We start from the raw sequence: 19229 nt of genomic DNA, 5'->3' as shown, positions 1-19229 counted from the left end.
GAAAAAAACTTTAAATTAAGAAAAAAAAATTTAAAGTTGTATGAAACCTGGATCCAGACATATTAGGCATTATTTCCCTCATACACTCTATGATCCAGCCATATAAGAACTTACTATCCAATTGGGAAGACAAAGTATTGTGTGTGTGTGTGTGTGTGTGTGTGTGTGTGTGTGTGTATGTGTGTGTGCATGGGAGTATATTATTCATGGCATAACAGCTAGAAAAGACTTTGGAAGTCATCTAATTCAGTCTTTTTATATTACAGATAAGGCCCAGAAAGGGTAAGAGAGGTACCAGGAGGTGAGAGAGGTAGCAGTAGATACAAGAAATAGCAAGCAGCAGAGCTATGATCTGAAGTGAAGCCCTCTCAAGTTCAAATTCAGTGCTTTCTATGAATTACAATTGTCTTAGGATAAGGCCCATATACATACAATAGTTTATAAGTGCTATATGATCTCCTCTTACCTCTCCCACTGCTTGTCTTATTGTTTTTGTGTCTTCATTTTGGGAAGCTAATTGAGCTTCATATAAAGCAATCTGTTCTTCTAACTGGTTGGCATTCCTAGTAAGCCGATCCACAAACAGATCCTGAAAAATTAGCAGAGAAGATATACAATATACAGGAGATAGTGGATCATTAAGATTAAGAATAGAGTTAGGTGAGAAGGAACATCTAGTATTTGGTTTGTCTCAAATCCATCAAACCAGACCCATCCAGAGAGTAGGAGTCATATCATAAGCAAACTTAAGGCTTCCTTGGTAAATTCATATAAGAAATAGAAATTTTATATCTATATATTTAACTTGTTAAATAGAAATTATATATATATATATATATGTATATATTTAACTTGTTAAATACCTGTTTTTTCTTCTCAAGTTCTGCATTCAGCTTCTCAGTTTCAGCTTTCTTTACCACCTGTCTCATTACACTGATATCATCTCGTACATCCTGATCTATATTCTGCATATAGAACAGCCGTAATGTCAAGTTCTCCAACTCATTCTGTAGAGAAGCCACTAGAAAGAGAGAATATGAATATAATTTATCAAAACATATCTTTCCCAAACTGTTATAAAATCAAGAGCAATGGCTTTTCTGACCCTCTAATCCCATTGGGATGAGGTGATATCCTACTATTTAAATACAAAAATTCAGTATTAGTCTTCAAAGATCTTATGATCTAATGAAAGAGAACCATGTGAAAGAGCACCCACAAAATAAAAATAAGCCATTCCATTTCCTATCGTTCAAAGGAGCTCCTTCCTATGTCTGAAGACACAATGCTTCAGTTTTGCAGCATTCCTCTTCACAGAAAGGTTAGCAAATCTACAGTTTTCAAGGGAAAATATTTTTTAAATGAAGGGGGATTAGTTATAATGAAGAAACATTTATCTTGAGGGTATAGGATATGGTGATGTAATAATGTTAAAAAGCTAGCCAAGATTTCCATGTGGTTCTTGCCTTTGACCTTAGTTTCAGATTCAGAAATGTGTCATTATCCACTTATCCAGATATGATCAAATGATCCATGAATAAGAATTCACCAAATGTCTATTCTGGGTTAGCAACTGTGCTAAGACATATCCTAGTCATATGTTGGTGAATGTATTGACACTAACTCAGTTTATGGAAGATTGATTTGCAGCTGATAATGTCAATTTATTAATTTATGATCACAAATAATTCATTTTTGGCCCTAGATATTCCAGGGTTTGAATAAAAAAAATATAGGTTAAGACATGGTAGGATGCTCCCTTGGTATTTGGTCTGGCCTTGGTTGAGCAAGCTAGTAGAGATTAGGGATGGAGTAAAGATGGTCAGCATGGCCAAAGTTGGGACTTGAAGTTATCAGATATGTGTATGTTTGTATATGTACACTACAAATATATATATATGTATAATTATAATTATTTTTAAAATTCATATATTTAATCATAACTATTTTATGTTGTACTTAAAATATGTGTGTATATATAAATATAAAACAAGGCACAGTTCCTTTTCCTGAGTAGCTTATGATCTAATGGGAATGGGAGTAAAAGTGTGTGCAGATTTGTTAAAGATGATATCATTTATATATAAGAATTACAGAAGGTTTCACAGAAAAAGTAGCACCTGAACTGGATCTTCAGGGGAAGTTTTTCAGCAGGCAAAGATATGCGCAGAGAAATCATTCCAGACATGGGATATAAGGGTCACAGAGGCATGAAAGCATAGGATAAACTCAGAAAACCTCAAATAATTTGGTTAGCCTATTGGACAAATAGGTTGAAGGTGCTCAAGAAAGCAAATTATCATGAGAAAATTGTACAATAAATAATGAACTGGAGCAAAGCAACTGAATGTTCTTTGGGGATATTTCTATGAAGCTATGATAGCTCAATGGTTTGCCCTTCTATTCTAGAGAAAGTATCTAAAATCACAGTATCCTCTTATTCCTCAGGATAGTGTCAGATAAATGCTGAAATTATTGCTCTTTATCTTTCCTTTTCATGGAATTCATGATGACTACTATGATCTAGTCATTACAATATTATCTTTCATTTTGACACTTTCATAATGCCATAATTTTCAATTTTATTTATTATTTTCATATTTTAGGTTGACTATTTTCTAACTGACATATTACTTATCATCAGAAACCTGTCTCCAAATCATATTTAGTAGGATAGATTACATCTGGCAAGGTTTCCTTGAAACAACTAATATCCTTAATTTCTACAATTGAATTAATCCTCCCTTCATTGCAGAGAGGAGACTCTGTTTAACATTTCCACAAACTCAATTAGTAGAAAAACTTTAGTTAATAAAAGATCAAAGACTGATGATAGAAGATTGTTATTTTAATACTGATATAATCATTATGAAAAGCAATTTGGAAATATGTAAATAAAATATGTTATTATGTCCAGACCCTTTGACCCAGAAATTCCATTATTAAGTTTATACCCCAAGGAGGCCATTGATAAGAAAGCCCTCAAGCACACCAAAATATTTTTAGTAATACTTTTTTTGTTATAGCAAAAAATTAGAAACAAAGCAGATTTCTTTTAATCAGCTAAAGAAATTGTTATATGTAACTATAATGGAATAATGGAATATTACTGCAGCATGACAAATATGATGAACAAAGAAAAGCAGCATGACTAAAACAATGCAAACTGAAAAAATACTCACACTCCCAAAATAAGAAAATTCAAAACTGAATGTTGCAAAAAACAAATAAACAAACAAACAAAAAACCCATGGCTTAAAAAAAAGATCTATGAAAAGTCATTGTGACCTATTGAATAGCTCACTTACAAGTGTTATACATTGCACATATTTTCAGACTTTTTTTTGTAGTTGTATTGCTGTACTGATCAATCATGCTGACTTTTTTCTTCTTCCTTTTTCTTCTTCTTGTCTTTAAAAAAATTTTAATATGGGATGTAATTCTGATTTCTTGGGCAATTGGCATGCATTGCTTAATGAAGTGATATGCCTGATATGTAATATATTAATGTGAGTCAACTCTCAGGTATTTGCTGTATGTCTGAAACCCAGAATGGGGTTAGATTTAAGGGATAAGTAAGGGATAAATGAAATGTAACTATTAAGAAAAAATAAGAAAATTAATATTTAAGCACTAAGTTGTGGATGGTAAAATTTTGCTATTTGAGTCAAACACTGTTGGAACTATAATTTACTCATGTTTCAAATTTTTGTTGTCTGAATTGTCATAAAGTCAAGAACATAAAGTTTGAACAAGAAATTTCCCCACCTGGTTACCTTGAGCCTTACTTTTGATAACCTTTGACTAGATGATTGTAGCAATCAGATATGAATCATGCCTAGAATCAAATAGAGCTAAAGGAGTTTTTCCTGTTTTACTATATGTCAGGTCAATTTGTACCCATGAGGGATGAGTCTTGACATTGTTAAAAACTATATCTATATCCCTCCTATAATAATGAGCAGTATTTAAATGCAATACTAAATTCATTAATTAGTAGATTGATACTGGAATATCTCTGAAATACTATAATAGGATGCAAATATGAAAAATCTTGCAATTCTTCCCCCCTCTGAGGCCAGGGTTAAGTGACTTGCCCAGGGTCATACAACTAGGAAGTGTTAAGTGTCTGAGATCAGATTTGAACTGGGGTCCTCCTTAATTCAAGGCTGGTGCTCTATCCACTGAGCCACCTAGCTGCCCCCTAAAATCTTACAATTTTAATCTGTATTCATGGTCAAATTATAATATAAGGATAATATTCTTCAAAAGAGTAAATTAGACAAAGTAATATGACAAAGATATTAGGGTCTTACTAAGTGCTAAGTCGGTACTTAACAATTCTCTAGTTCTGGCCTTTAAGGGAAGTTTTACCCCTTTGAACTTCTGGGGAGGAGCTTACATGTTTAAGAGAGAGCCATCTGTGGCAGGTCAAAGATAAAATGACAAAAATATAACGGAATAGTAAATTTTGAGAAATCAATAGGATTAGACTGTTTTCTCCAATAATTATATACAAAGATATATATATATATATATATATATATATATAATTATCTTCCAAATGTATCTAGTATGAAATTTTAAACTTTGAGTATTATTTAGTAATAAGTTCTCAAAATTGAAGTTCAAAGGTAAAACTTCCCTTAAAGGCGGGAACTAGAGAATTGTTAAGTACCGACTTATCACTTAGTAAGAACCTAATATTTCATTATCTCATTAGCACTTAGTAAGAACCTAACATGTCCCCTCTCCCCTATGCTTTTGTGGCATCCCCAGCACATAGCATACCTGGCACATATTAAACATCTAATAATTGATTTTTTATTAATTTGTTCATTCTTTAATGAGATTACAAATACTCTGAAGTCAGGGACTTCATCTGATACTTTTCTACATCTTTCATAATACCTGATGTAGTGTTTTGTAAGTGCTTCCTTAATTTTGAAGATCTTTTTTTTTCTTTTTTTTCCCCCCACTTATTTTACATGGGCTCTTTGGGTAAAGGGAAGCTGTTTTTACAAATTAAAGTGACATTAAAAAGGCAATAAAAGTTCATTTTAATTTTAAAATAAGTATTTATTTGTTGGCTGATGTTTAGTATGTTGTATAATATTGTGGTAAGTGATGGAAATTGTTTCTTCCCTGTTCCTTTACTATTTAAGTAACTAAAGACACTAAAGTCTTTTCTCCAAGATAAAAGCATAGTGATGTATGGGGAAAGAAGAAATGGCTTGTAGGGAGTTGTTAGCCATGAGGAAAGGATTCCAAAGATAGTTTTTGTTCTTCCCTTACATAAGGGAGGTGTCAAGGAAAAATAGAGGAGTATATAAAGACTTGCTTGCTAATCTGAAAACTTGGAGAGTGGCAGTCAGGCTATGGAAAATTGATAACTTTGTGCCTTCTTCCACCCTGAGCAGCACAGAGTAAAAACCAAAACATCACCCCTTCCCCCCTGCAAACCAACCAGTATTTATGAGAGAAGATCCATAATCAGGACTATATATGCCTCTGGGGACTCATATAGAACTTTAAAATGATTGATTACTTATTTTTTTATTTCTATTTGGTTTTCCTCACTATAAAAGACACATTTGGGTAGCTTTGGGGATGGAACTGAAGAAGACTTGAGTTCAAATCCAGCCTCAGACACTAATACCTATATAAACCTGGGTAAATGCTTTCACCCCCATCTGCTTCAGTTTCCTCAACTGTAAAAGGGGATAATAAAAGCACTTATATCTCAGGGTTGTTGTGAGGATAAATGGAACAAACTTTATAAAGTCCTTAGCACAGTGCCCAACACATAGTAGTTGCTTAATAAATGTTTGTTCCCTTTCTTCCTTTCCCTAATAAAACTTTACTCTGTAATACTGCAAATTATATGCTTTCAAATCTCAGTGTATTGGGGATCGTGTAGGTATTTTCCCAGGGACAGAGAAGTTCTGTGGGCCCTTTGTGTTATGAAAAACACAACAAGGTTGCACTATTAATTGAAGGGGAAAAAAAGCAAATAATAAAGATATTTACTTTTTTTCTGTTCTTCCTTGGCAGTCGCAATGGTTTTGTTGTAGAGAGCCCTTGTGTTTCGTAGTTCCTCCTCTGTCTGCCTCCTCTCTGACTCAAGAACAGAATATTGATCGTGGTGCTTCTCCAGTTCCATCTGTAGCTGAGCCAAATGCTGCTGCACACCATAAAGTTGTACGCCAAGCTCCTCCCTCTGAGTTTTGCCATGCTTTGTAGCCACAGTCTGTACAGAAAAGAAGTCAATCAGTGCCGCTTACATTGGACAAAACTTATGTAGTTGATCAAGTAAATACTGTACCAGCTCATGAATCTCCAGTTTCAGCTTATCTATCTGTTTGTTTAGGTAATTCTTCAGTGCAGATTGGAATCTTTTCATCAAGGGCTGAAAGAAAGAAAAACCAATATTTTTTATTATCTACAATCCAGTGGTAGGAAATAAGAATGTTTTACATGTTTGGTTTTACTATTGTGTAATTCGCATGTGCGTAGATAAATGCATGCACAAGGGAGCATTTATTAAATTCCTACTATTAGAAACAAATGTCAGAGCACAGTTCCCTCTCTCCCCCAATTAGTTAATCAATAATGACATTACCAAGGTATTAAGGAATTTTCCCACAATTTCAACACAAAGTTTGAACAAGCCCTTAATATAAAAGGAACATAGGTCTTCAAGCTATTGAACTATTAAATGAAAACAGGTGACACCTTAGAAGAAACAATTTAAGATTAGCTAGATGAATTAGACATATCTCTGGAACTATGTATGAAGAAAGTACTGAGCTCAGAAGTGAGTCAAGTTTTGTAGCTAAGGATTTCAGCTGAGCCACTGAGAATCACTGGCAGCAGCAGTTGTGTATGGGGTCATTTCTCTTTCTCTTTGTTTCTTTCTCTGTCTCTCTCCTTTCTGTCCCTGGTTCTCTCTCTGATTTTCTGTTCTGTCTCTGTCTCTCTGTTTATCTGTCTCTGTTTCTCCTTTCTTCATTGATCACATTACTGGAGACTCTAGACTAGTACCACACAACACATATAATTGAGACTAGAGAACATAATATAATTGAGAACAAATATGGATAGACACAGACATATTCAGAAGAATAGCCACCCAAGGGAGGAAAACAGCTTCTAGGAATATGATCCCTTTTGATAGAGAGAATGCCAGCTATGGATCCCAGAAAGGCATCAATTCCTGCAGTTTCCCAGAGGGCTGTACCTAAAGGAAATTCCATGGGACTTCCCCAAAGAATAAAATTACTCCCTTGCTAGGATTTGTGAGACATTCCTTTGCCTAATGTGATCCCTATATACGTACCTCACTACCTTTGTGTTTTAAGACTGATCCTATTCTCCCCAGGGACCCTGTATATACAAGCCCAAATGTACCTGCAGCTTGTGGGGTAGGGGTATGCTTTGTATCACTCATTCTTACTATTTCACCTTAGCAAATACCCTTTTCTAAAAACTAGTCTGGTTGACAGATGTTAGTGAGAAGCAGGATGGTAGAAATTCATGAATGATAGAACTAGAAATCTAATCCCTTAAGTTACCCCTAGAACTCTGAAGAAAGTAGTAGTCTGTTATCTCTCAAGAACCTCACTCACCAATGTGAGTAGAAGTTGGAGGCAGGTGTACAGGGTCATAATACACACCATTTCATGGCAAACAATTATTAGTTAATAAAAATAGAGGTCTTGGTTTTAGAAAAGGTACAAACTATTAAGGGTAGGTAGGATTAAAATTTGTGATAAAATTTAATTGTAAAAACATGCACATCACTTTGGTCACTTTGGCAGCATCCTTCTAATTCCCCATTTCTATTACTCTGAGAACTATAATCCCCCAAATTGGCTTGCATTTAATATGTTCATATTAGCCACATAACCATTTTGGAAAAATCAATAATGCTATGCACTATGAACAGAAAAAAGTTATCTGTCAGGAATTGTCCTTGTTCTTAAGGTGAGGAAATAAGAAATGCATTGTACAATTAAAATATATGACAGTATATGTTAAATGACAAGTGAATGTCATAGACAAATGTACTAAGAATTTAGAGGAGGGAGAGATTAACATTGGACTGGAATGGTCAGGGAAACAGGAAACAGATAGGTACAGTGGAGGAAGAAAATATGATTAAAACGCAGTTTCTGGGGAGGATTCTGGGAAGATAGCAGAGGAGGCTGATAAATTTCAAGTTCTTCCGATTTCCCCCACAAATAGAACAAATTTGCGCTTCAGAGCAAACATAGACTGGCTAAAAATCAGGAAGACTTGGGGCAGAGGAGGGCTCCTCCAGGTACAACTTGAGAACATAAGAAGACAGACCTGAGGTACAGTATTAACCAGTATGAAGTGCAAATAATTCCAGTCTAACTCCACAGAAACATCAAGTGGGGATCCCTGGGTAATCTAGCAGATTGTGGCTGGAGTCTCTACTGGAACCTCAGAAACTTTCACCTCCTGGACTGTTTGTGGAGTCTGGGTCTGAGTCCCAGAGGACTGATGGAATCTGGTTGATTGGGAGTGCCAGGCCCAGCTGTGTTGCAGAGCATGGCACAGGAGAAGAAGAAACCATTACAACCAGTGAGTGCAGGGGCAGTGGGGCAGGGACACTGCTGGCTGTAGGCACTTGTTGGAGGGGAAAACTCTTGGTTTGGAGATTTTGGTCAGAGGGGAGAGCTGAAGTAAAGCTAGAAACATCATTCTCTGCACCCCAGGATCAGAGGTGCTTATACTAATACCTCTTATTTTTAAAAAAATGAATTAGCAAAGAAGAAAGAACCCCATCATAGACACTTACTATGGGAACAGGGAAGCCCAGGGTTCATCTTCAGAGGAGGATACTGAAGTAAAAAAAATCTTCTACCCCAAAGAGTAACATGGAATGGCTCCAGGCCCAGAGAGAATTTATAGAAGAACTCAAAAAAGAATTTAAAAATCAAATGAGAGACATTGAGAAAAAACTAAAAAAATAAAAATAAAAACCACTTGGGAAAAACAAGATTATGAAAAAGAAAAAAGTTAATCAGCTAGAAAAGGAGATATAGTCTCAAAGATGAAGGTAACTCTTTGAAAATGAGAATTGGTCTCAGATGATGAAATTGAAACTATATCCACTCCTATGAAAGAGTGTTCCAAATCACTACTGATCAGAGAAATGCAAATTAAGACAACTCTGAGATATCACTCCACACCTGTCAGATTGGCTAAGATGACAGGAACAAATAATGATGAATGTTGGAGGGGATGTGGGAAAACTGGGACACTAATACATTGCTGGTGGAGTTGTGAAAGAATCCAGCCATTCTGGAGAGCAATTTGGAACTATGCCCAAAAAGTTATCAAACTGTGTATACCCTTTGATCCAGCAGTGCTACTACTGGGCTTATACCCCAAAGAAATACTAAAGAGGGGAAAGGGACCTGTATGTGCCAAAATGTTTGTGGCAGCTCTTTTCATAGTGGCTAGAAACTGGAAGATGAATGGATGTCTATCAATTGGAGAATGGTTGGGTAAATTATAGTATATGAATGTTATGGAATATTATTGCTCTGTAAGAAATGACCAACAGGAGGAATAAATACAGAGAGGCTTGGAGAGACTTACATCAACTGATGCTGAGTGAAATGAACAGAACCAGAAGATCACTATACACTTCAACAACAATACTGTATGAGGATGTATTCTGATGGAAGTGGAAATCTTCAACATAAAGAAGATCCAACTCACTTCCAGTTGATCAATGATGGACAGAAACAACTACACCCAGAGAAGGAACACTGGGAAGTGAATGTAAATTGTTAGCACTACTGTCTATCTACCCAGGTTACTTATACCTTCGGAATCTAATACTTAATGTGCAACAAGAAAATGGTATTTACACACATATATTGTATCTAGGTTATACTGTAACATATGTAAAATGTATGGGATTGCCTGTCATCAAGGGGAGGGAGTAGAGGGAGGGAGGGGATAATTTGGAAAAATGAATACAAGGGATAATATTATAAAAAAAAATTACTCATGCATATATACTGTGAAAAAAATTATAAATTAAAAAAAAAAAAAAGAAAATGAGAATTGGACAAGGGGAAGCCAGTGAAGGTATGAGAGACCAAGAAATAACATGAGATTATAAAGAATGAAAAAATAGAACAGAATATGAAATATTTTATAAGAAAAATAACAGACTTGGATAACAGATTAAGAAGAGAAAATATAAGAATAATTGAACTGCCTGAAAGTTGTGATCAAAAAAAGGACCTTGACACAACAATGCAAGAAATAATCCAAGAAAATTGACCTATAGTGATAGAACATGAAAGGAAATTAGAAATAGAAAAAAATCCACTGATCACCACCTCAATGAGAGCCTTTGTGGAAAATACATAGAAAATTATTGCCAAATTTTGAAACCCCTAGATCAAAAGGAAATTTTTTCAAGAAACAAGAACAATTCAAGTACAACGGAGCTACAATTAGAATTGTATAGGATTTATCAGCAGCCACAATTAAAGACTAAAGGTCCTGGAATCACATCTATTGACAATCAAAAGAACTAGGCCTGTATCCAAAAATAAAATAGCCAGCAAAATTATCTACACTATTGAATGAAAAAAAAATGCAACATTCAATGAACTTGCAAATTTTCAGTACTTTCTATCAACCAAACTCAAACTTAATTGTAAATTTAACATAGCTAATATCAAAGATCAATTTCAAGGAACTCAATATGGACAAATTGTTTTATCTTTTTTTTTACATGGGAAATGTATAGCATACGTTTATGATTGACATAAACAACAGGACAGCTTAAAAGAAAGATTGGGATAGAGATAGGGTAAAAATAGTAATTATATTATACAAATGAGGTGCAGAGAACAAATAAATTCAAAGTCATTAGACGAGGGAGGAGGGTTCATAGTTCTAAAAGCCCACTCACATAGGGAATGAATTAAATAGACAACACTTCATAGATAACATGAAGGATATAGCATCCTCCAAAATTTATAAAGAAATAAGGGGAAAGAGATGAGCAGACAGGGAAGCAAAGGGTGAGAGAACAAGACAAGGGAGGCATCCATGGGTGGGGGGAAAGTAATAGAAAGGTAAGTTAAGAAGTAGAATGAAGCAAAGAGTCAGGAGTCAGCCTATGTGTGTGTGTATGTGTCAGGGTATGTGTGTAAAAAATGAACATAGCATGAATATAATTTCTTCTATTAATATATACACTTTCTTGAACTGGTATTTATAGTTATATATTTTGAATTCTCCCTGATGTTATGGTGGGCACATGACAATGTTCTCTTTTGTTTTGTGTCACTTTGTTTTGTATTCTGTATCTGTTTTTCTTTTTTACTTATTCTGTTTCTTTAAATAAAATAAATTATTAAAAAATAAAATGCAGTTGCTAATCATTCTAGTTGTTTCTCAATCTGTGTTCAGCTGCTTATGTCAAAAGTAAAATTTAAGAATCTTCTTACATGGTCAGGATCCAAAACCACCAACTGAGTTTCTTCTTCTGCTTCCTCACTTATTTCTGATTCTGATACATGCTCCATCTCAACTCCCCCAGGGCTGTAGAAATTAATAGCATCCAACAACGGAGTAGCTGCTAGGACTCCTATTGGAATTGAGGGTGGAGATAAGAAAAAATGAGAAGTCAGATGGTACAGTAAGAAAAAAATCACTTAGAAGTCGATATAAGCATGGGTTAATACTTTTGAATACATTATTCTAAATTTATTCAAACAATAAGTATGGCAGGGCGGCTACTTCCTTAGATCCAGACAGCAATGTTTTTCTTCATGCTATCTAATATTCATTGGCTTTTATGGTTGTCATATCAGACTGTCAACTCATATCCAATATGCAGCACACTAAAACTCTCACATCACTTTTTTTCAGAAGAACTGACTTCAAGTCACATCTCCTTTATATTGTACATATGAAACTGATGTTTTGAAAGCCAAGTGTAAGACATTGTATTCACTTGTGTTCCATTTTGTTTTATTGGCTTTATCCCAGTGTTCTAGTCTTTTAAGATATTTTTGGATCCTGACTGTGATCCAGTGTATCAGCTATTTTTCCTAGCTCAGTATAGCCTTCACATTAAATAAGCATACTATATTTTCATTTATCCAAATCATTGATATAGACATAAATAGCAAAAGCTGAAAGAAAGATCCATGGGGTACACCATAGAGATTTTTTTCCAAGTTGATATCTAATCATTAATAATTGGTCTTTGGATCCAGTCATTCAGCCACCTAATTGATTTTCCTGTCTCAATTCTGTCCCAACCTCAAAATCTTACAAAGATTAATGCTGAAAACTATCTTTCTGTGTAATTGAAAAAAAAAAAAAGCAGCATTAAGTTAAAAAAAAATCTTAAAGCTTTCTAAAAACCTGACCATCTGTAGAACATTTTGTGGTTTGCAAAACCCTACATAAATTATCTCATTTGATCCTCACAACCACCATGTGAACTAGATAATACAGGTATTATTTATACCCATTTTATAGATGAGGAAATTGAGGCTCAGAAAGATTATGCTATAGTCACATAGTGTCAGAGGCAGTATCTGAATCTAGGTCTTACCTGACTCTTAAGTTCAACAATCTAATCACTATTGCACTTTACTTCTCATTAATAGTATTATGCATGTGGGAAAAAGTTTTGCTTTTTTTTCCTATAAAATAAGTTTTTTCTATAAATGGTCTGAGTGAATACAAATAAAGAAACTATGGAGTATAAAGTTTTGTTATGTTGGGTTTTCAGGATAGTCAAAGAAAATGTGTGTTTTTCCAATTAATCTAAATTAACTTATATATATATATCCATCTTTTTATTTTTTATATTTGAAATTTTGGGGAATAAAATAGCACTCCACTACATTTATATATATATATATATCATTATATTATAGTTTATTCAGCTAGTCTTCAATTATTTGATTTTTGTGGTCTGTTTGCAGGGATTTTTTTAAATTACAAATAAAGCAGCTATAAATATTTCTGCATAGATATATTTTCTCCCCCTCTCACCTTGTAATAACAACTTTAGGATATAGTCTCACCATCTATAGTCATACCAACAATGTAATAGGGATAGGAACCAGAACTGTGATTTCATTGATGTAGGCAACTCCTAGATAAAAAAAAAAAAAATTCTCTACCCATATAGGTCAACACCTCCTCTGCCAAATTACAATCTTAGAGATTTTCTAAAAAATTATGTGTAAGTGTAAAAATCATGCTCATGGTCCCACAGCTAATATGTGTCAGAGGTAGGACCTAAATCCAAATATTCCTGGCTTTAATGCTAATATCTCATATCTTATGATAAATATCCCAATGAATTCTATGCATATGAATATTTAAATAATTTGGGGAGGGGTGGGCAAGATTAATTGGGGTTAAGCGACTTGCCCAGGACCACACATTGTAAGTGTGCTTAGGTCCTCCTGACTCTGAGGATAGTGCTAGCTGCCCTGATTTAAACATTTTTTTAAAACTCTTCAAAAATATGAAATTTTTAAAAAATCCTCATTTACAAGGATTACTTTTCACTTTTATATTTTTGTAACCAACATTTAGAACAAGTTTGATGGTAATAAATACTTAAAATATAAACACTGATGAGCAAGTTCTATATAACTTATTCATCTAACTGCATGGCATAATCTGAGAAAGAAACATTCTTCATCTGGTTTCTCCTATGTGAATAGTCAAGCCAAGCTCTTTCTTTTTCTGTTTCTTTCTGTCTGTCTGTGTCTCCTCCTCTCTCCCCTCTACCTCTCATTCCCTCCCTTCCTTTTCTCTGTTTCTGTCTCTATGTCTCTGTGTGTGTGTCTCTGTAACTCTGCATGTGTGTGTGTGTGTGTGTGTGTGTGTGTGTGTATGTGATCTCTTCTTTGAAACCTTGCAGTGTTTGTGGGCTTGAAATGTCATCTGTAAACAATAGCATCTGGAGGACCTCACTATCCAAAAGGAATTTTTAAAAACTTGAAATCTATGCTGGACAGCTTCCATCACTGTGATGAAAACTTTGGCTAGCTTAAATCTCCATATTTTGTAGATTTTCTGATGTTTATGATCAGATGTTTGTTGAACAAGGTTATTTCTCTTGTTATTATTGTCAAGATATCTTGAATGATTATTGACATGTGGGTAAGATATCTTGACAACAAATATCCTATAAGAAGGTATTTTGTTCTTTTAGGTCAAAGGTTTTTTCATAACAAAGAATACACACAATTTTATCTTATATTCTGTACACCTTTACCATATGAGCAGGCAAAAATAGTATAGTCCATTATAGGATATCACTTGTGAAAGCCTGCCTGTTCCCATTCTTGAGGATACCCTTGATATATGTGTATATGGTTACATTTATAATGTTATTGCTTTTGGCTTTGGCAAACCAGACCCTGAGAATTTCTCTGTGACAACACTGACTAGAATGATATAAGGCAAGGAGGGGAGCTCCAGTAGGATTTCTGTAAAAGCTGTATGCAGAAATTAAGCAAAGAGTCGACCTTTTGGAATTTGTATGGCTCCTTGAATATGCAATAAATAGCAACTTCAATCTGAGTTCTTCATTCTAAAATGGGACCTGGTGCCCCACTGAGATTTTTCCTCTTTCTGTTTTAGATCAGCTTTTTTTTGTTTCTCACTCTCTTTTTCCTCCCTCTCTCTTTTTCATAACAAAGAATAAACACAATTTAATCTTGCATTCTGTACATCTGTACATCTACATGTAAGAGAGTAAAGTGATAGTCCAAATTTCTTCTCATGGCTTGTCTCTCTGAATCACAAAATCCCAAATTCTAGTCCATTTTCAATTCCTCATGTTTTAAAAGAATCCACTAAATTCCTCTCTCCCTCTCTGTGTATATATATATATATATATATATACACACACACACACACACACATACATATATATGTATATATATATATATATATATAAAATAAAAATTTCCAATATAATATTCAATTTTGTAATTTTTCTCATTTATTATATTCAGAAAATGAAGCCATGAAATTTCACTAATAAAGTTTTATCATTTTGCAATTTAATTAACTATGTCTTTAAAAATGAAGTTTCAAGACAAGTCCAAGTATGTGCATGCATATTTAATATTAAGAGTACTTTGCTATTTTTTGTGATATAGTTGTCCTATTTCTCTATCTTAATAGTATTTTTTCATTTAAAAAGCATTCTTATCTAAAGTAAGGATTTTAATTCCTGGTTTTCTGATGAATTTTTGTTCTAATTTCTTATAAATATTTAAGTATCATTGTTGTCTTTGACATGTAAACAAGGCAACATTTTAGGGTCTACATGCAACTAATTTTCTTTTTATAAGTGTATTAAATCCATTAAAATCTAAAGTTGAATTTTTATCAATTATTTTCTTTATTTTTTCTTACATGTATACATACATGCTTCTTCTGACACCTCCTCACAAACATAAACACAATTAAAATCCTGGTTTTTATAAATACAATTTCACTTAACCAGTTTATTACAAATGATATACTCCATTAAAATTCTATAGCATCCACTCAAGTTCTAGAAGAATTCACAGAATCATAAAGTTTTAAAAAGTCCTGAAAAGTTATCAAATTCAACTAATAGCTCTATAAGAATTCATTCCTTTATCTACTTATATATTTAACAAGCATTTATTATATGCTAGATTATTTTATGTGTTAGAGATAGAAAGACAAACAAGAAAAGAGTCCCTCCCTGCAAGGAGATTAAATTCTGTTATAATATATGCACAGATAAATCAATACTAAACACATTACAAAGTAGTCCAGAGGCAAATGACCATTAAAACCTGGGGAGAATCAGTAAAGACTTTGTGTAGAAATTGATACTTTGCTTGATCTTTGAAACAAGTTAGGGATTCTATAAAGAAGAGGGAAGGAGGTTATATAATCCAGACAGTGACATTCTATGTAAAGGTACAATGGATGGAAAAATGGAATATCACATATGGAGAACAAGTAGACTAGTTTGCCTGAAACAAAAAGTACTGGGGGGAAATGAAATGAAATCAATCTGAAAAGATTGCTTGGAACCAGATTTTGAAGACCTTTAAACACTTAGTAGAAGAATTTCTATTTTATATTAGGTAAAAGGAACCAATAAAACTTCTTAAGCAAGGAAATGACGACATTTGACCTGTTTGGAGAAAGAAGAGATTAGAATCTATGGAAACCAATTAGAAGGCTATTGAAATAATACAGGTGAAAAGTAATGAGGGTCTGAACCAGGTAATGGCTGTGTGGGCAAAGAAAAGAAATGGAGGCAAAAGATAACGATGGGAGTGGAATTAAAAAGACTTTGCAACTGATTGAATTTGAGGGAATGGTGTCAAGGATGATACTGACAATATGAACCCATATGATTAGGAAGATAATGGTGCCCTCAAAAGAAACACTGAAATTTGGAAGTAGAATATATTTTTGGAGGAAAGATAAGTTATATTTTGGAAAGTTTGAGTCTCAGATACCCAATTAAAGATATCCAATAGGCAGTTAATAAATTCAGCCTTGGAGATCAGGAGAGAGGTTAAATTGGATATATAGATATGTCTTATGTAAAGCTTTTTGTTTTGTTTTTTTTGGTTTTTTTTGCAAATGTGACACAATCTGTTGGTTTGATATCATACACATGAAAGATGATAGGAAACTACTTTCTGAAGGCTGAAGACTTTATGGATATTCTGCATGTTAGCCTTCAGGTCTTCCCCCTCTTTCTTCCCTGAAAGAGTCTTCTTCACCCTCATAAAGGAATATAGCAAAAAAAAACAAAAACAAAAACAAAAACAATACAAAACAAAACCTTGACTGTTGTTGAGTCAGAACATTTTAAAGTCATATGTCATTCTGGATAAACAGTCAACTGGAAAAGGCTGCTTCCAGTGAAACAGTAGGCCAATGTCAAAAGTCTACACATGTTCAAGGCCTCTAGTCTGCCAAAAAGAGCTATCATCTTCCATGATTGTGATTCCATTTTAACAAAATGATATTGTCTGCACATGTCTGCACTACAGACATTATACTTTCACAAAGATAGCAACTAAATCAATGAGAACTTTTGAAATCATCAAGGGACAAGGAGAACAGAGAGAAAAGAAGAGAACATCTTTATTTAGAGAACAGAAAAAAATGATTCTTCAACAAAGGAGAAGAACTAGTGGCCAAAAAATAAAAGTATCAAGAAAGAGCAATGTCAGGTGGTGCAGTGGATAGAGCACCAGCCTTGAATTCAGGAGGACCCGAGTTCAAATTTGGTCTGAGACATTTAACACTTACTAGCTGTGTGACCCTGGGCAAGTCACTTAACCCCAGCCTCAGGAAAAAAAAAGAAAAAAAAAGAAAGAACAATGTCTTGGTGGAATTGTGAATACATCCACCCATTCTGGAGAGCAATTTGGAACTATGCTCAAAAAGTTATCAAACTGTGCATACCCTTTAACTCAGCAGTGTTACTATTAGGCTTATATCCCAAAGAGATCTTAAAGAAGGAAAAGGGACCTGTATGTGCAAGAATGTTTGTGGCAGCCCTTTTTGAAGTGGCCAGAAACTGGAAACTATATGGATGCCCATCAATTGGAGAATGGCTGAATAAATTGTGGTACATGAATATTATGGAATATTATTGTTCTGTAAGAAATGACCAAAAGGATGATTTCAGAAAGGCCTGGAGAGACTTACATGAACTGATGCTGAGTGAAATGAGCAGGACCAGGAGATTATTATATACTTCAACAACAATACTACATGATGATCAATTCTAATGGACGAGGCCCTCTTCAACAATGAGATGAACCAAATCAGTTCCAAAAGAGCAGTAATGAACTGAACCAGCTACACCCAGCGAAAGAACTCTGGGAGATGACTATGAACCACTATATAGAATTCCCAATCCCTCTATTTTTTTCCGTCTGCATTTTTGATTTCCTTCACAGGCTAATTGTACACTATTTCAAAGTCCGATTATTTTTGTACAGCAAAATAACTGTATGGGCATATATTGTATTTAATTTATACTTTAACATATTTAACATGTATTGGTCAACCTGCCATCTGGGGGAGGAGGATGGGGAGAAGGAGGGGGAAAAATGGAACAAAGGGCTTGGCAAAGGTCAATGCTGTAAAATTAACCATGCATATATCTTGTAAATAAAAAGCTATAATAAAAAAACACAATAAAAAACAATATTTTAAAATGAAAGAAAAAAGAGCAATGTCATAGAAATCCTGGGATGAAAAAATATGTAGGAGGAGAGAGTATTCAACGACATAAAATTCTACAGAAAAGTCTAAGGATTAAAAGAAGGCTATCAGATTTAGTATTTGAGGATTACTGGTAAGGTCCCATCAAAATATTAATATCAGCTTTTTTATGGTAGCAAAGAAATGGAAGAAAAATAGATGTTCAATAATTGGGGGATTGGCTGAACCAATTAGTATATGAATGTAATAAATATAGTGTATGAATGACCATGCAATAAATATAATGAATATGAAGAATTCAGAATAACTAAGACCACCTAAAAAAAACTGATATAGAAATAATTAAAAATAAAATATACACAATAACTATCACAATGTAAATTGAAAGAAAAAACTGTAATTTTTATATGATTATAATAAACAAATATGGCCTAGAGAGGAAAAGAGATGAGAAAAATGTACTTTCTTCCCCTCTGTTCAGAGTTGGAGAACTAAGGGCACACAACATTACATATAGTCATCAAACTGATTTAATGTATTGGTTGGTTTAGCTGAACATTCTTTTCTTTCATTTTTATTCGTTAAAAGGGATAGTTCAAAGAGAATGGGAAAAAAAGGCATATATTTGTAGATAAAAGTGATATTAAAACCAGATATCAATACATGTTTTAAAAAAAAAAAAAAGGAGGTGATTATTACTGACAATGGAGAAAGCATTATCAGTTGTGTGAAAAATTCTGGAAGCTAGATTGGAATGGGTTGAAAAGTAATAGGAGAGATATGGAGGCAATAAGTAAAGACATTTTCCTAGGACTTTAAATGAGAAAAAGGAAGTGAGATATATAATAATAAACTAAATTTTAAAATAGAAAGGTAAAGGAATTGAAATGTGTGCATTTTCAGATAATATTACTATATAATTAGTTTGGGGCAGCTAAGTTGCA

The 19229-nt window shown here is 33.8% G+C and overlaps 1 protein-coding gene across 1 annotated transcript in view; it reads right to left on the bottom strand.

Moving 5' to 3' along the window:
* The window catches only part of CCDC40 (coiled-coil domain 40 molecular ruler complex subunit), a 91578-nt gene that overhangs the window by 64324 nt on the left and 8025 nt on the right, over window positions 1–19229 (bottom strand). Inside the window, exons 5-9 of the mRNA XM_074260344.1 lie at window positions 11511–11650; window positions 6326–6409; window positions 6031–6250; window positions 864–1021; window positions 467–589 (exon numbers count right to left, since the gene is read on the bottom strand). Coding sequence (XP_074116445.1) covers window positions 467–589; window positions 864–1021; window positions 6031–6250; window positions 6326–6409; window positions 11511–11650 — 725 coding nt within the window. The remainder of the gene's footprint in view (window positions 1–466; window positions 590–863; window positions 1022–6030; window positions 6251–6325; window positions 6410–11510; window positions 11651–19229) is intronic.

The sequence above is a fragment of the Sminthopsis crassicaudata genome, chromosome 4 (genome assembly GCF_048593235.1).
Source record: "Sminthopsis crassicaudata isolate SCR6 chromosome 4, ASM4859323v1, whole genome shotgun sequence".
Lineage (NCBI taxonomy): Eukaryota > Metazoa > Chordata > Mammalia > Dasyuromorphia > Dasyuridae > Sminthopsis > Sminthopsis crassicaudata.
Note: the sequence above shows the minus strand (reverse complement) of the source record. Positions and strands in the feature narration are given on the sequence as shown.